Raw genomic sequence first — 17,399 nt, 5'->3', positions numbered from 1 at the left:
TTACTGGTTAACCTCCACTGAAGGCAGCCTGTTTATTTGTTTGACAATTGAGTTCTCTGTCTTAAGCTTGTGCTCTCCTGCCATGGCTGTGTGTTTTACGCTGTGTATTTGTGTTTATTTTCTCTTTGGGGCCACTTGTCCCTCTGGCAGTTTGTTGTGTTCCTGAGAAACTCTACTCTTGTCACTTTGTCTGCCTTTATTGTGTCTCTGTTTGTCTCCCTGTGGTGTTTCTGAGAAAAGACGCTGTCCGACATTGTCTGGCTTTGTCACTACTCGTGGCAAATGGTAATGTGAGCAATGTGTATTGGGGATATAGGGTAATAATGCCCTAAAACTATGAGTAAACTTCCTAAATGCTATTTGTCCATTATGAAAAACAAATGTATTTACAGTTTGTTTCTTTTTTTAACAACACAATGAATTTTCCATACAATAGGCTACATGATTTTTAATTTCAAATGTTTTTGAATATCCAGTGGCTTTAAAACTGTTGCGTGTCTGCTGTCATGACCCTGTATGTGTGTATGAGTCCCTGTGGTGTTGTCTGTTTGCTGTAAAGCTTGACCCCCTCAAACTGAAGCAGCTCTCGGGAGAGAAAAATTCAAGCCTGCATGCAAGGCATTAATAAATACATACACACACAAATATACACACAAGAATGTGCACACACGAGTACACACACACGCACGGGCATTTCACACTCTGCTCATTGCTGTGTACACGTACACTGATGCAAAACACTAAGAAAAACACAAAGGGAGCAGAAGTGACACTTACACTTCATCTGTCTCACCACGGGCTTATTGGGCTCCAGCCAGTGCTGAGAGAGAGAGAGAGAGACAGACAGACAGAGAGAGAGAGGGTGAGAGAAAAGACAAATATTACTCTAAAATAAGGACACTGGCTTTTAGAGCAGATCAATTCGAAAGAGTATGTTGCAATTTCAATGAGCTCAATTTTTCCAAATCAAAAATGTTGTTTTTGATGAATAATTGAATGACACATTGCTTGAACTCAGCAATGTGAGGCAACTTCAGTGCATTAAAAACTTTAAAATCACATCAGAAAATGTTTAAATGCATCATTGGATATATTTATGTTTTTTGTTGCCCCTGACCCTGCTGGATGCACTTGACATATGTACTTATAATACAGACAGTATGTGTTCTTGTAATGAGCAACACCTGAAAAAAGTAAGTAAAAAGTAAGTTTTTTAAGTTTCATTAAGAGCAATGCTGTATGTTTTGTAACGGGCTGCCCACCTGGAAGCCTCCCAGCACAGTCTGACCTGTTGGCCACTGAGCAGCTCCACTGGAACAGTTGGAGGTTAAGGGCCTCACTTAAGGGTTTCTACTACTTTCTACTACTAGGAGGCTAGACTACTCCTGAGTACTACTCCTGTACATGAATTTCGGTCTCTTGTTAAATACATCCAGAACAAGTCATTATTTAAACTGAAATTTTGAAGGTAAGCACCTTATTTGTCCTCCATCCCTTTGACACATTTGGACATTTTACCCAAATCTCCAAATTTATTACAACATAAAGTGGGTGTAACAACTGCACCCATCCAATAAGATGAAACAACTTCACTAATGTTACATTTCAGTTGCTTCAACAACTTTGCTATAGCTTTGGACGGCAGTTTTAATTTGTCTGACTTCAGAGCCTTTATTCTATTGTAAGGTGTTCTTTACTGCACTCTATTGTACTTGTGCCTTTTGTGCTGTAACACCTCTTGCTGATATTTGCTTGTTGTTATTCCTTTCTCATTTTGTAATTTAAATGCAGCTAGAGGCTTGCTGAGCTTCTGTAGAGACAAAGAGTCTGGTCTCTTCTGTGTGTGGGCTGTTTGAAATATGGAGACTGATCTTGTTATTATTTGTCACTTGAACTTGTAATATACTGTACTGCCTCCTGATTAATATCCAACAATCCCATTGTGGCCATGCTGACTCAGTGGAGCTGTTTCCTGTTAGTAGGTGTGATAATCAGTTCTTCTGCTGTGATTACGTGCAACCATGTAATTATTTTTGATGGGATAAAATTTGTATGAACCATAAATATATATACGTTGATCAGTAGATTCTACTTCAGAGGCAAAACAGCATAGCATAATACGTTTGATATTTCCCTTCACTGCAATATTTTATGAAAACCAGTGCAAACAAACTATTTGTTGCCTCAAGATAAAATCATGAGACTGGAATCATCTGGTTCCAGCACTGAAACAAGTAGTCGATTGATCGGTTAGTCAATCAACAGAAAAAGAATCAGCAACATTTGGGTTAATTATTTCATTAACTGTTAAATTAACCAAACAACTGCTGATTCCAGCTTCTTAAATGTGAGGATTTGTTCTGATTTTCTGTTTAATATCATTTTAAACTGCACATCTTTTGGATTGTTGGACGGACAAAACCAGCAATTTGAAGACATCACTCTGGTCTCTTGCAAAATTGCGATAGGCATTTTCACTTTTTATACACATTTTATAGACTAAACAACTAATTCATTAATCAAAAAAAAAAAAATATTGACAGATAATGAAAATAGTTAGTTAGTTTCAGCCTTACTGCTTTTGGTTGTTCTGCGTGTGTGTGTATGTGTGTGTGTGTGTGTGTGTGTGTGATAGTTACCCTCTGTTTCTCGGGGTCCACATATCGAATACCAAAGTAATCTTTCTCAAGTAGGTTGTAGTGGTTACACACATGGTCCAACAGGAACTGGCCTTTAGTGTCTCTCTGTAAAGACATAAAACACATTAAATCCAGGAAGATATTTTGTGATCAGTCAGCATCCGGTACTTTCATCTAAGCAATCTTTCCATCCCTGCTGATAAATCCCATAAACCTCCCAACTGCATCTGATGCCAGCTGCATCACTGTGCCATAATCACAACAAACAATCCCCTCTTGGGTAATATTTCTGTGATGCACACGTAGTTTTATCAGGGTAAAACGTGTTAATGGAAAGAAATACGTCAGCAACTGCATATTAGTAAATATCTACTCATCATATACATACACACACAGGGATTCTCATGCTAAAGTGTATGTAGCTGAGCACAAAACAACACTTTCAGATGCATGTAAAGTGATTATACATGCACACACACGCACACACACATCCTTGTACTTCTATCTCTGTGAGGACCGTCATTGACATAATGCATTCCCTAGCCTCTTACCCTAACCTTAACCATCATAAATAAATGCCTAACCCTAACCCTTACCCTCACTCTGTAGGTAAAAAAGTGTTTCAGTCCTCACTATGTAGCAAGTACAAGTAGATACATACACACACACACACACACACACACACACACACACACACATGCTGATGGAGACATGCAGCTTACAGAGACTGACTTTTTACCTAACTCACACACACACACACACACCAGAGGCAGGCCAGCATGGAGACACAGACGATCACAGCTACACCCACAGGGACACACACTTGACAGTGTTATAACAGTAAACCTGAACCAGCCAATAGGGACATGCTGTCTCAGAGATCACTGACAACTGATTGTTGCCACAGTGATGTAACAAAGGACACAGGGGACATCCACCTAAGTGTGCTGTTGATGTTTTTGAATACAGTGTTGTGTATTCAATTGCTCATTACACATTGATACTCAACAGAAAATAAGTAGTTACTTTACTCGTTAGCTTTGTTATTCAGCCCAGCTCCTCAAAGGTGCCTTTAAACAACTCCATATCTTCCACACATACATTCAGATTTTGTTTTCACATGTAGAAATAGAAAACAAGACATTGTGATTTAACAATCAGCCAGTCTACATTTTGGAGGGATTTACTGACCATCACCAGCTTGCTTAACGTTGGAGCTCCAATTCTGTCTGAACAAAACCAGGTGATTCCTGAATGTATGCTTACCAGTGACTAATGTTAACAAACCAGCTAAGAAGGCACAACATTAAAATAAGACAACTTTGGAGTCACTAAGCCATGTTTCTTCTTTTCTGGTAGAGGCTTACCGCCTACCTACACCTCCAGCACCAAGCTAGCTGACACATTCGGCCACACTAGTCTGTCCACTGAAAGCAGACCAAAATCAATCAACCCTCCATACACTTCCAGTAAGACAGCAAACAAGCCGACCCCCAAATCATGGAAGTAACAAAGCTTTGATGGGATTATAGGCTAACTGTAATGTAATTACTGAATTTCTATTTGTAATTGTAAATCGTTACTGAAAAAATCACATTATTGTAACACGTTGCTAAGTAATGCATTACTGGCCAACACTGGAAAAAACATGAATACATCTTCCTGATATGGTAACTATGCTGTCCTGTTTGTGTCTGGCAGTCTACAGAAATAATGGATGAACAACTGGGAATGGGGGGATTAATTAAATATTGATATGATAATGTGCGGAGTGTGGTGTGTTTGTATGGTTAGCCTATATATGAACTCCTTCTGTGTATTGTGTACAGTGTACTTGTTTTATTTTTAATTCTTCTTCATTGTTCATTGCATTGAGCTGAAATTGTTGGCTGCTTTGCAATAGTGTGCCCTTTATGCATTTACTGAAATTAAGTTTGATCGGTGTGTAACATACAGCTGCTGTGTTGGTGCTGGTATTGTGGACAGTCGAGCACATAGCCGCTGTGTTATTTCTACTCACTGTGCTTTTTCTATTTTTACTATTTTTGAGTTGTTGCTGTGACATTTACAAGAAATATCTTGCTTTGTGGCTGTTCTGTCAACAGCTACAGTATACTGCAATTACCGCACATAATGTTTACTGAGAAATGGAGCATGACTCACCAAGAAATGTATTTAAAAGGTTTCCTCTGTGAGAGATTGCAGTGTTTACCAAACACTACATATGCACAGGAATTCATTTTGTGACACACAGGCCACAGTCAGCTGCTGAAAAGGATCATCTAAGGTGCTGATTTCAGAATCAGCATCATACTGCAGTCACAATGTACTCTTAAAATAAAGGGTTTAGATGCTGATGCACACTCAGATCTCATTTCAATAAGGAGAGATCAACTGGAAGTAAATAACAATATTTAGACTCCAGTGACTTGAAGCATCTTCATTAAACACAACGTGCCATGTTTAATGGGCCTATGGAGAGGACAGGAAGTCTAGACGCTGCTGGTGGTGGAGTAAAGCCAGCAGGTGGAAAATGGAAACAACCATCCTGAAGATGATGTTGGTGATAGGGGAGGTGTGAATTAATTGGCTCAAAGAACGCTGGCAGAGAGATTATTGGCCAGATACGGTGATGTAGCAGAAGTGATGGAGAACATTAGACCAACAAGAAATAGCAGAAATGTGAGAGAAAACATCTTCCTGAACTTTCTCCAAATCTCTTTCTTTTCTGCAATCAAACTGGATAAGGGTGTTGCTTTAACTGAACAAAGTGCTCTTGCACTGTAAATGCTGAACTGAGCATGGGCATGAACATACTGGACAGCTGAGTTTCAAGGCCTTTCGTTTGACAAACTGCCTGTGCTTGCTGAGGAAGACCAAAACATACCAACCATTGCTTATGTGGCAGCCATTTGACAGAAGAGAAAACAACAGGCGTGTCGGACGCATCTCTTCCACATTCTCAATCACGTCGCTCCCACATTTTCAAACATTTTCTCAAAGTAAACTAGAGGTAAGTGAGACGCTGTTAGCAGAAAACATGAAGCACCTTGAGTGCAAGAAAAATGTGTAAAATGCTTCACAGTCAATAAAAACAATGAGGACAGGTGCCTCCTGCAGTTTAAAGTGTGTCTAAGACAAACCAGCCATGATAAGACTATGTTAGTGCAGTTGAACACATAAAATAAGTGATCAGCTGCAACGGAGACGTCTCGTGATTTCATGGCATATTGTCTGATTAGTGTTGATTGGCAGTTTTACATGTTTTACTGAACAGCTGTGGCCAAAGAGACAGCTGTGGCCCTCTCTCCCTCTCTCTGTGTGTGTGTGTACGCTTATGTGTGTGTCCAGTGGTGAGTAAATCACAACAAGGGCAAACAGACGATTTCCTACTGAATCAATCAGTCCTGCTTAACTGAGCACAGAATCCACCTCCGTCAGCAGGCTATAGAGCAGTTACAGGACACACATACACCAACACATGCACACACAATCACAAGACCTGAGGGGATCTGTGATGCATATAATATGACAAAATGGCAATCTAAGGAATACTGAGAGCTTTAGTCAATAGGTTAGGAAGGTGAGAATGGAGATGGGACACATGCAGCATCCATGCATATACTATATATACTTTGTTTTATGTGGGGACTTTAACCTGAATGCACACTAACCCATGGGGACTTGTGTCACAGTGGGAACAAAAACTGAGGTCCCCACGGGTAGAGACTGCTTTTCGAGGGTTAAGACTTGGTTTTAAGGCAGAGGTTACAATTAGGTTAGGGTTAGGGTAAGGATAAGGGTTAAGGTTAGGCATTTAGTTTTGATGGTTAAGGTTAGGGTAAGTGGCTAGGGAAAGCTACATGTCTCCATCAGCATGTATGTGTGTGTTTGTGTATGTGTTTGTCTGTCTACATCTCTTTAGGATTTTCGGCTGATCTGTGACAACAGTGTTACTAAGCTGTTAAATCTGAAGAGCAAACAGACAGAGACACACACACACCGAGGGAGGAGAAAAATAGAAGAAATTGAACAAAAACAGCCACGCTGCGAGCTGTTTCTAACCAGATCATCAAACGACACCTTTCCTCTGTCTGAGTCTCAGGGCAGACGCTCGTGGGGAGAAGAGAGGCGGACTGATGCCAAAAGAGAAGAGAGAGAACCACACCAGACAGAGAGTGAACCAGGGCCAAACACGCCAAGAGGCTGAAAGAGAGAGTGGGCAAAGACAGAGCTAAAAAAAGAGTGAATAATAGAGACATGAAGGAGGAAGATTGACTTAGACGAGGGAGGCAGAGAGATATAAAGAGTCTATGTCATGTCCAACAAGGGCTGAATACATATTTAATATATATCCAAAGGCTGGGCATTAAAAATTAACCCGGTCATCCTGTCTCTACATGATCTCACCTAATGACAGCAAAGTGCTCTTCTCTCTGCCTCGCTTGAACACATACATACTTTAAATAAAGCCTCAGTGTGGATTCAGTTTAGCAGAAGCAAAGTGCACTTTGACGTGTATGTTCAAGCGTGTCTATCCATCCTCCACCATTTTTTCTCAATATAGCAACTTCCTTAGAGCAGCCGAGTCCAGACACAGACCAAGCAAACAAAAACTAGAAGGAAAAAATAGAAAACCATCAGCATACAGCAAAAACACACATACGGTCAATTATTTATTCCTATCTATTGTAAATTCACAAAAACATTGGTTAAACCAAGCAAGTGAAATTTTTGAACTCCATAGTGGACAATGCCATAATAACTGTGGACTGATAAATCCCTGAAAAATCCAGAAAGTCGTTTGACAACATTTAGCTCAGTTTTAAGGTATTTCCAGAATCCTTAAACCTGCAATAACTGATTTTTTTGGCCACATGGAGGTAGTGGAAACGCAACATATCATCGCAAACAGTTGCTCATTTACTCATCCAGCAGTTACAGAAAAACATTTTCATTGATTTGGAGTCGTGTTTCTGGCCATCTGATGAACGTAAGTCCAATATTCACTCTCCTTTAGCTCTGTTCATCAACAAAACAGCTGCCCACTGTGGCTGAAAACAATTATGAGAGCGCTGAGAGTGAACCAAAAAGGTAAAGCCGGACAGCTAAACAATAAGCTGAAACTCTATAAAGCTCCGTAAAGCCAATTACAGCTGCAGATTCAGGTGTGTTTGTGTGTTTCTGTTCAGCTGAGCCTCTGAATGAACTCAGAACTCACCAAAAACTTGGTTCTTTTTGTTAATTCCCTCCAGTCCCTTTTTTCCTCTCATCTCTATATGTTTATGAAGCAGAATCATAAAGCCCGAGAATGAGAGCAAAGTTTTCGAGTTTCGAGGAAAGATCATGGTTGCGTAATCCGATTGTCATTATGTTTCCTTAAAAACGTATTTGCTGTTGAAAATTAGTTGTATATAAACGGAATTTCTAGGAAACGTTGCCCTGGGTGAATTCATGTCTAATCCCGTCTTTCCATTGACTTTGTATACAATCACGCCGCCTCCTCCTCTGCATTGACATATCTCCTTGCTTGTTTTGTATGACAAAATACAGATGCATTATTGTGTATGAAAATATAAAATCATGAGAAATGATAAAGGATGATAATGATAATAAAACTTGCACTGAGCATGAAATCATGTTATTTCCAGCTTCCATCTTTTCATTAGGAAATAGAGTTGCAACTTTGGTTAAAATCAGCTGACGAAATATTTTTTTTTGTCCAGATGGACAGAAGAGTCTTTGAGGATTAAGGAAATACTTTCAAAACTGTGGTACATGTTGTTCAATAACTATCTGGGTTTTTCCACACATCACCAGGGATTTATCTTTCCAAAAAACAGATGCTTAGCTATGACTCAAATGCAGTGATATGAGACATGAGAGGAACAAACTGGGGCTGGATCAAACCAAAATAGTTGTCCACTGATATAAAATGTAAAATCCTAAAAGTTACCAGTAAAAATAAACAGATAGTATATTAAAATGAGCGCTATTCTTTATTCTGAATTAGATTTTTAGATTAATTGATGAAACAACACACAGATAAAGCCTTAATAACATACCGATTAGTTACTAAAGCAGGTGAATGCTTTGTTCTGTGACCACTCCAAGTGAAGCACTAGGACCCTGGGTGCCCTGGCCCAGTTAAACACCGCTTGTTGTTTAATTAATATGCATGCCAACTCAATTATGACTGGTTGTTATCGACTTCAGCGCGCGATTCATTTCATGGCATGGCATTCCTAATTGGCTGAGCTGAAACGCTGTGAGGAGAAAGAGCGTTAAATTCCTGTGATCCCTACAGTATATGAAGAAACCAACACACACTCCTTATCTGCACACATGGAGGGAGTGAAGGACAGGGGACATAGAGAGAGAGTAGTGGGACTTTAAAGATAATAATATGCCCCTCTTTACCGCCACACAAACCAATTTAAAAGCCTAGCGGCTGCCTTAAAGACAAATGCTACACTACTTCTCTGTTGTCACTGCAGCTACTCTGGAGATTTAAGACACTACTGGACCAATCTGCCAGTTTATTTGCCAATTAGGATAAATGTGTAAGCAGGCTTTTGTGCATATGTGACAACATTATCCTCCTATTATTAACACCCAGTTTGTGTTTAAACTCAACCCCCCTGAGCCAATGAATGGATCAATTCAGAGGCTTGACCAGGATACAACAGAGACAAATCAATGTGCTGGATCTGGGGTGTGGAAAAGCAAGCAGAAGATCAGATAAGTTAAAACCACTTCTTTTTCTATTTCTCAGGAAAAAACACAATCTTTCTATTGCCATAACCTCCAGTCTTCCCTTTTTTAGGTCCCCTTAGGTGGCTTCATGTTCAAAAATCAACTTATTTCACATAAATATATGTTGTGTTTTGTTCCAGCTTTTCATTGAAGCTACATGATGTTTACTCTGAGACAAATATTAAAACCCAAGACTCCATGACTTTATGGCTGCACCATGCCAGCAAAGGGCAATATTCTAGATGCCTTGTCTCTTATTTTATACATATTTCCCCCAAATCCAACCTGATGTATTTCTTATCTTTGGAAACTTTGGGGCTCTACTATAAATTAAAATAAAGTTCTGTAGGTTTGTACAGTGTTCAGCTGCACAGCATGAGTTTGTAATGACTCACCAGTGGGTCAGTTGGTTTTAAAAGGCTATTTTTGATAATTTTAACAATTAGACTGCTTGAAAAAAAGAAGGGAAAGCTGGGATAGTAATATCTTAAAACAAATTTTAAAAGTAAGCTACAAAGGTAGGACGCAAATGCAAATTATCCTCTGACGCTAGACTGACTACAAGATTGGAAGAGAGAAGCAAAGGATCAAACGCTTCCAGTCGGGGAGCTGAATTATGGAACGCATTCCAGCTTGTATTGAGGAGAGAAACCCTTGGAAAAAGATGCTTGACCTCACCACCAACAACCCTCTCTGTGATAGCCTCCCATCATCACACCATTTATCAGTAAATATTTGATTAGTAAATCCAGGAAAGGGAAGATTGAGAGTAGCAGTGTGAAGAGACCAGGTATAAGGTGATATATCCCACACAGCTCCAGTGTAATATTGATCTCATGAGCTGCATAACAGAGTGGGTTTAACCTCTTCAACCACTGACCCACAACAGTAATGGACTCTTGCCTGGAGCTACAGACTTGCCATTTGGAAGGATTTACTTCCTTTATCATCAGCGTACCATAGCCAGAAAAAGAGTAAATATTCCTTTATTTAATAAACCATGGTATAGTTAGTACCTCTTACTAATAGATCATCCAGTTCAAGTGACATTTTTAGCCACATAGCAGCATGGTTCTATAGATGGCGATGTTGGTCTGTCCACCACTTTGGTCCAGACTGAAATATCTCAACAATTGTGGGATGGATTGCCATGAAATTCCATTCATGCAATTCATGTTCCCCTTAAGATGAACTGTAATAACATTGGTGATCCTCTGCCTTGTTGTCTAGCACTATCATCAGGTCAAATATTTATAACAATGTTTCATGACCAACTACCTGCAAAAGTAATGACATTCCCATCAGCCTCAGCTGCGCTTTGTGTTTTTGTTAAATTAGCAAATGTTAGCACGCTAACACGCTAAACTAACGTGATGAACGTGGTAAACATTATAGCCTACCTGCTAAACATCAGCATGTTAGCATTGTCGATGTGAGCATGTTAGCATGCTGATATTAGCATTTAGTTCAAAGCACCACTGTGCCTAAGTGCATCCTCACAGAGCTGCTAGCATGGCTGTGGACTTTTGTCCCTCGCTGTTCTTAAGTGACGATTTTGCCATTTTGTTTTTTGTTATTCTTGTTTTAAGTCTGTTTTGTTGTTCTTGTGCCTGTAACTATCCTGCCTCTTTGATATTGTGTGCAAATTGTTTTCAAGGGTGCAGCACTTTGACTAACTAAATAGTACTTACTTTACTTACAAGTGATCAGTACTCATTGCCTCAGTAAATGCTGATGTCTATCATCAGCGTTTTTTGTTAACATGGGATAAAGTTCAAACAAATGATGTCAGTATAAATTTAAGAAACCTTTAAATCATTTTACTTCCATCTTACCATTTAAATAATTTATATATGAAACCTATAATCCTTCCCATCCCTGTGAGCAGCAGCGTGACTGTGACCTTGTCCCAGTGTGGGAGGAGACAAACCAATTACCTTATCATCGCTTGCAATGCTGCAGAGATGCTCACACACACACATGTAAAGGCATGCACAAATGAACACACATGATATGAAACATGTCGTGCACGTGCATTCATGGCTGGCTACACAGCCTAATAAGCTTAGAGGTATAGAGCCATAAATTATCAATATATGGAGCAGAACCAGTTTTTATTATAATGGAGCTTCATCACTCTCGCTCTGTGAACAGCTGGACACTAACTCACAGGATGGCAGGAGAGAGAATGGGTGATGATGATGGCTTGACTGTAGCCGCAACACTGCTGTTATAAGTGTGTGCACATGGTGGGTGCATTGAAGCAGCTGTCTTATCTTTGCACTGCATGATGTTCAAAATTTTGTGGCAGACAAAAAAAACAAACAATCCATGATGGAGAAAAGAGAGACTGTGTGTGTAGAATAGAGAATTTTAACCTGTGAGTTAATGTGACTGGTCTGTTTGTTTGCTTATTTGCATTATTTGGCACAAATTAGTGTCTCTCTGTCTGTGAGACATCTGCCACCGCCTCGCTCTCATTTTTCTGATAACATTATGATGCAATAAGCAAGTATGTGTGCATCCTACAGGAAAAGGGGTTAATACACCACATGTGCACACTCACACAAACACAAAGAACACTATACACACTATAACGTTCAGCTTCACAGATGGCGTCACACACCTACAGTTTTCTCTTTATCTACTTACATTCTAAATATTTAAATAAAGATATGAATGCAGATGTGATTGAAGTGAAGTTTGAACTACAGCAGATATGTTGTGGAAGGTTGTGCGGAAGCCTGCTGTTTGTTTCAGCCTTTGCAAAATTAGACAAATATGCCAGCAAACAAGGTGTAATACATCTTAGGTTGTTACTATCAACACATGAAAATACAAGCAAGGCTGTGTAGATTGTCACTGTTTGATATGTTTTAAGTGTTTTATTGTTTCGCTTTTAATATATATACCCAGGACTCCCTAGACGGCAGTATTGATACTGAATAAAGTAAATTGAATTAAATGTAATTACGTCAAACCACTTTCAGTACACTTGCTCGGCTGCTTTGAACAGACTTTATTGGCATCAGAAACCGGGACAGAAGCAACCCGACAAGCTGATTAACAATTCTCGATTATCGAGTATGGACAGTGCCTCCAACCACATGCTCCAGATGTTATGTTTAAAAAACTATTACAAATCCCAAAAAGGGCTTCTTGTTTAGCTTGTTTAATTTATTTTGTTTGAAATTAGTTTTTACAGATAAACTGTCAAAGTATTTTTCAAACCATGTTTCCAAAAAGTGGTAGAAGTATACGTGTTGCTGTATCTGTGTCTTTTGTACCATCCCCCCCCTTATACTGAATTTAGACAAGTATGAATTCGAATTCTAAAACAGATGTGTGTGATGAAGTGAGGGGAGTAAATGCAAACCTCTTGACTCACATACAAATGCTTTCAAATGTCATTCTAACAAACGACCATGTACTCTAATATCTTTGCAGTGGTTATCATGCAACATGATGACAGTGAGTAAGGAGTCCGTCCTTCACAGGGATAATCTGATGCTGACGTGTCCTTGAACAAGACAATGAATATCAATCAACTCCGTGTGTGACCTCTGACCTACCTCAGTCTTTCTACCTCCTACTGTCCCTTCTCTGTTGTTCATTATTTGACTATTTCTCCTCTTTTCAGCTTTCCACCTCTTTGTAGATTCTTTTCTATCAACAATTAGCCCGTTTTCACACTTCCCCCTTTCCTGGATTACCCTTCCCTCTTTTTCTCCATGTCTTCCTTTTTCAAAATGTGCCCATGTCTGCCAGTTTCATTTCAAATCTGTTTCATGTTTTAATCTGCTTAATCTGTTTTTTTCCCACAGCCGCTCCACCTCGTTTCCTCTGCTACTCTTCCTCCTACAATCACCCTGTTGATTTGTTGCTGTCATCCTCACAGCTCATGTAATGTGACCAACCATGTCATCCTATATTTTGCCTTATCAACCATCTCTCTTTCTTTCTCCCAAACCCATTTCTTTTGATGTTTCCCTCCCTCCCTTCTATCCCGCTGTCTCATCTCTCAGTTGTGAGCACAAGTCAGAAAAAGGATTATTTCTCTTTAGTCAACTTCGGAGGGGCATCAAAGAGGCGCCGGCAAGTGGGATAAGAATAGAAAACTGATGCTATTTATAACTTGTTCCAAAGAATGCCTACCAGCTGAAACAATTGCACTGCCTCAGCATCGCTAATAGACACACACACACACACAGCCAGCCACAAAAAGGTTAGTAAATAAAAGGCCAGCAACACCTCAGCTACACACACATAGACACACCTCTGCTTGACCAAGTAAAAGGCAGATGCAGTTAAAAACAATACCAGCATCCATATGCATCTTTAAATAGACTGTACTAGTCATGTATTGATAAGGTGACTCCCACAAGAATAGAAACAGAGCAATCTGCATTTTAAGCTTTCAAAAGTTCAAGCTATTGCAAGCTATTTCGGCGCCATGCAGTAATTTCTCACTAAGTATGGTGAATTAATGTCAATAATTGCAGAACTTTGGCTCAGTGGCCACTTCTAAATCTTTCATGCAAGTGAGCCATGGTTACCCCACCCTCCAAACACACACACACACACACACACACGTGTGTAGCGCATCGCTGACAGCTGACTGATGTTGGCCTCATGAAGAAAAGTGATCTCCCTTAATTATACATGATGTATCACAGAGAAGGAGCAGCGAGAGAAAGAGAGCGATAGAGGGGAGGGAGGTAGGAAAAAGATATAGATGAGAGATGTAAAAATAGAAAGTGAGAAAAGGTGGTCAGAGGAGTAAATATGAAGCTGAAAGTGGAGCAGAGAATAAGTGGGGTGAAAGAGAGGAGCAGGAGAGAGCTTGGAGGAGACGACAGAGGGAAAGAGGAGAAGGACAGATGGGAGGATGAGAAGAAAAAGGGTGGATGATGAAGGGGAGAGGAGCAGAGAGCAGAGGAGGTCACTGTGTTCTGATATTGACGTGTCTCTCCTGCAGGTCTGACTTTAACATTACCGCTGAACATGAGAGCAGCAGGCTGCACATGTTCAACTCCCCGGGCTGTAGACACACATTCAAAACACACACATACACACACACCTGCACACACACAGCCACATACCCACACCCTCTCTACCTGCCGTATCTTCTGCTGTCAAGCTATTCTTAGAGTCACAGTAAACAACTTGAAAATAATTATGCTCTGCTGTTGGCTGTCGTCATGTTTCGTGACCCAGAACCTGAAATCTTTTCAAAAACAACGTTAATCCACCTAACTTCGGAGTGTTTTAATTTTGATGGACTTGCATTGAAGCTCACACTGGTCTGCACCTCGCTGTGTGTGCGTTTACATTCTTTAACTCTTACCACATCCAGTAACATTTCAAACAACTACGACATCAGTTCACCAGCGTTGACTCTTTATAAATCTAAGATTTTCACCCCCAATCATGTCAGAAACGAAATTTGGGACGATTCACTCATATATTGCACTTTTTTCAACATATATGTGCCTGTTTGTATCATCTTGTGTTTCTTTTAAGGTCTCGATGCCTTTTATGTCTTATGTAAAGCAGTTTAAATGCCCTTGTTGTTGAAAGGTGCTATACAAATAAACTTGCCTTCCCTTTATTTTTTGCACTTGCAGTAATGAGACGTGTTAATGTAATGACCATTCCAATCATAAATATTCATCAGTTTTTTTGGCAAAATTGTCTATTACCTTCAAATATTCATACTTATTGTGGTTTTTCAAGACATTTTAAAGTCTTCATTTAATCAGGATAATCTGGTGCCAAACATTGTGTCCCAAAGGAACCTGGCTAATGCATGTTTTATGCAAAGTCAAGACCTGATGCCTTACGGGAAAGTTAAAAGAAATAAGGGCGTTGCAGACTCACATTAAGCAAACTATTCAATTGTGACACATTTGCATAATTTGAGAATTTTTATGATAGCATTCAATCTAGTGCTGTCTTTGACATCTCATCCTGACCTACATGTGCAGCACAATGGAGAGACGCAGAATGAACAAAATAAGAAAGACAGACAGCGACAATGCGCAGAGAGAAAATAAGCAGTTTAAGTAAGAGATGGAAGTCTCCGTACAGTGGAAAGAGGAGAAGTGCTGTTGTTAGCATGAGGAGCACAGGATGTCATGAAATATGTAGGAAGGAGCAGCTCAGCACTGGAACACAAAGCCATTAAAGAAAGCGCTGGAAAAATGCAGTCAGCTAGAAATATAAATGTCCATTTCCTAATCATGCATAGATACACAGCTAAAAGCACATACACACTTTCACAATCTTGGACCTGAAAAGCCACACTTTAATGTTCTCTGACGTGTACACGCAGTTTAACACACTTCAATGCTCTCAAAGACACAAGCACGCAGGTATACATGCATGTGCAACACAAAGAAACAGACACAACCTCTCTCAGGCTCTCTCCCTCCTTCTCTCTCAGTGCACTTTATGGTGTTTTGTAAATCATTGATTGGGTGCATGTAGACGACCAGTGAGACAGTTAGTTTGACATGCAGCGAGTGTTTTCGGTCTTTCAGGGTCAGACAACAGGGCAGAGGCGGCTGCCAACTTCTTCTGAAGACGGCTCAGGATGAGACAAGCTGCATTCACTCACTGCGCTCTCAACGCTGTTCAACTCACTGGGTTGTCAACAAACTGGTGCTGCTTTGAAGGAGTTGGTGCAATGCTTAAGATGTGGTAGAATGGAATAGTGTTTATATGCTGTTTAACATATTTTTTCTGCACTGTCCTCTATTAAACTTGTGTGTGCTCTATAATTATGAATCATAATTTGGCAGATTCATACCTCTCTGGCAGCAGCTGCAGCTCAGGGTTGGAAGGGCCCAGGAGCCACACAGGATCTAATTTGTTTGTGTAAACAAGGGAAACTTATATTTTCCTTTGTTCAGGCAGCCCAAAAAGTTTTCAGTAGTTAAAGCCTACTATCCATTTGCTGCGTCCAATGATAAAGTTTTATTCCCTTTATGTCAGTTTACCAGTTGGCTAAATTATCAGAAATTCAGAGGTCTTCCAACCACAGTTTGCTCAAAGTCTGATCCCGCTGACTGCAAAATTTCAGCAGATGGCAGATCATGATCTTGTAAAGTCACACCTTCTTCAATCTGCTTTTACACTAAGTATATAACTTTATTTCCCTGATAACATTTTAATACAGTAGTTTGTGTATGCGCAAACATCTCAGAAATACCTCCTCCTGCTTGTGGCTTGGGAGTCGCTAGGCCTACTCTTTAATCAATAAAGGTACAGGACTGTGACTACCTCAGTCATTTTGAAATAAAGAAAAGATTGTAAATTAGTTGTAGATCTCTTCTGTTCTCAGACTCCAAAGGCTGTTATTTGAACCTGATAAATACAATTAAAGGCTCAGATTTCAGAAACTGATTCGTTTTTTTGAGTAGTTTTGGGTAAAGCCAGTAAAAACCTTGTATTTCTAAATTGTCTACTTTTCAAGAATTTATAAGAATAAACTTTGACACTGCAGCTGCTTATCAGCTGAGTGCTAAACAGGCGTGACTTTCTTGGCTGTCTGGCAGGGCTACTTGAAGCCGGCTGGGTGGAAACAACATCAATGGAAGTGAAAGCACACAAGTAAGCACAACTGTCTACCTCTCTCTCGCCACATACACACACATACACACAGCTTCACATGACTGATTGCAATCAATAACCCAAACAGCAGTCCTCTCTGCCCTCATCATCATCATCACTATCATCACCACCACACCCATGGAGCTCCATCATTTCCTCTGCTATGAACCAAACTTCATCCTAACTTCTCTCCATGTGGGTCACATCTTGCTTGGAGCCCAACACACACATGCACGGATCACTATTTCTTGGGTATGCTTTTTTTTTTTATCTCTTCACTACAGGCAGTATGGAGCAAAGCATGCAAGCTCTCCAGTAAATCACAGCAGCGTGGAAACTAGAAGAACAACACGTTCAAATGGTCTTTGTTGTACAAAAATGCCGATATGA

The 17,399-nt window shown here is 39.9% G+C and overlaps 1 protein-coding gene across 6 annotated transcripts in view; it reads right to left on the bottom strand.

The window, feature by feature from the left end:
* Positions 1 to 17,399, bottom strand: part of frmd3 (FERM domain containing 3) — a 58,607-nt gene that overhangs the window by 40,720 nt on the left and 488 nt on the right. For all 6 annotated transcript variants that reach the window (XM_044197014.1, XM_044197017.1, XM_044197018.1 and 3 more), the window contains exons 2-3: positions 2,640 to 2,744; positions 778 to 820 (exon numbers count right to left, since the gene is read on the bottom strand). In XM_044197014.1, coding sequence (XP_044052949.1) covers positions 778 to 820; positions 2,640 to 2,744 — 148 coding nt within the window. The remainder of the gene's footprint in view (positions 1 to 777; positions 821 to 2,639; positions 2,745 to 17,399) is intronic.

This window comes from Siniperca chuatsi, linkage group LG5, assembly GCF_020085105.1.
Source record: "Siniperca chuatsi isolate FFG_IHB_CAS linkage group LG5, ASM2008510v1, whole genome shotgun sequence".
Taxonomy (NCBI): domain Eukaryota; kingdom Metazoa; phylum Chordata; class Actinopteri; order Centrarchiformes; family Sinipercidae; genus Siniperca; species Siniperca chuatsi.
This window is presented reverse-complemented; position numbering and strand designations above follow the sequence as displayed.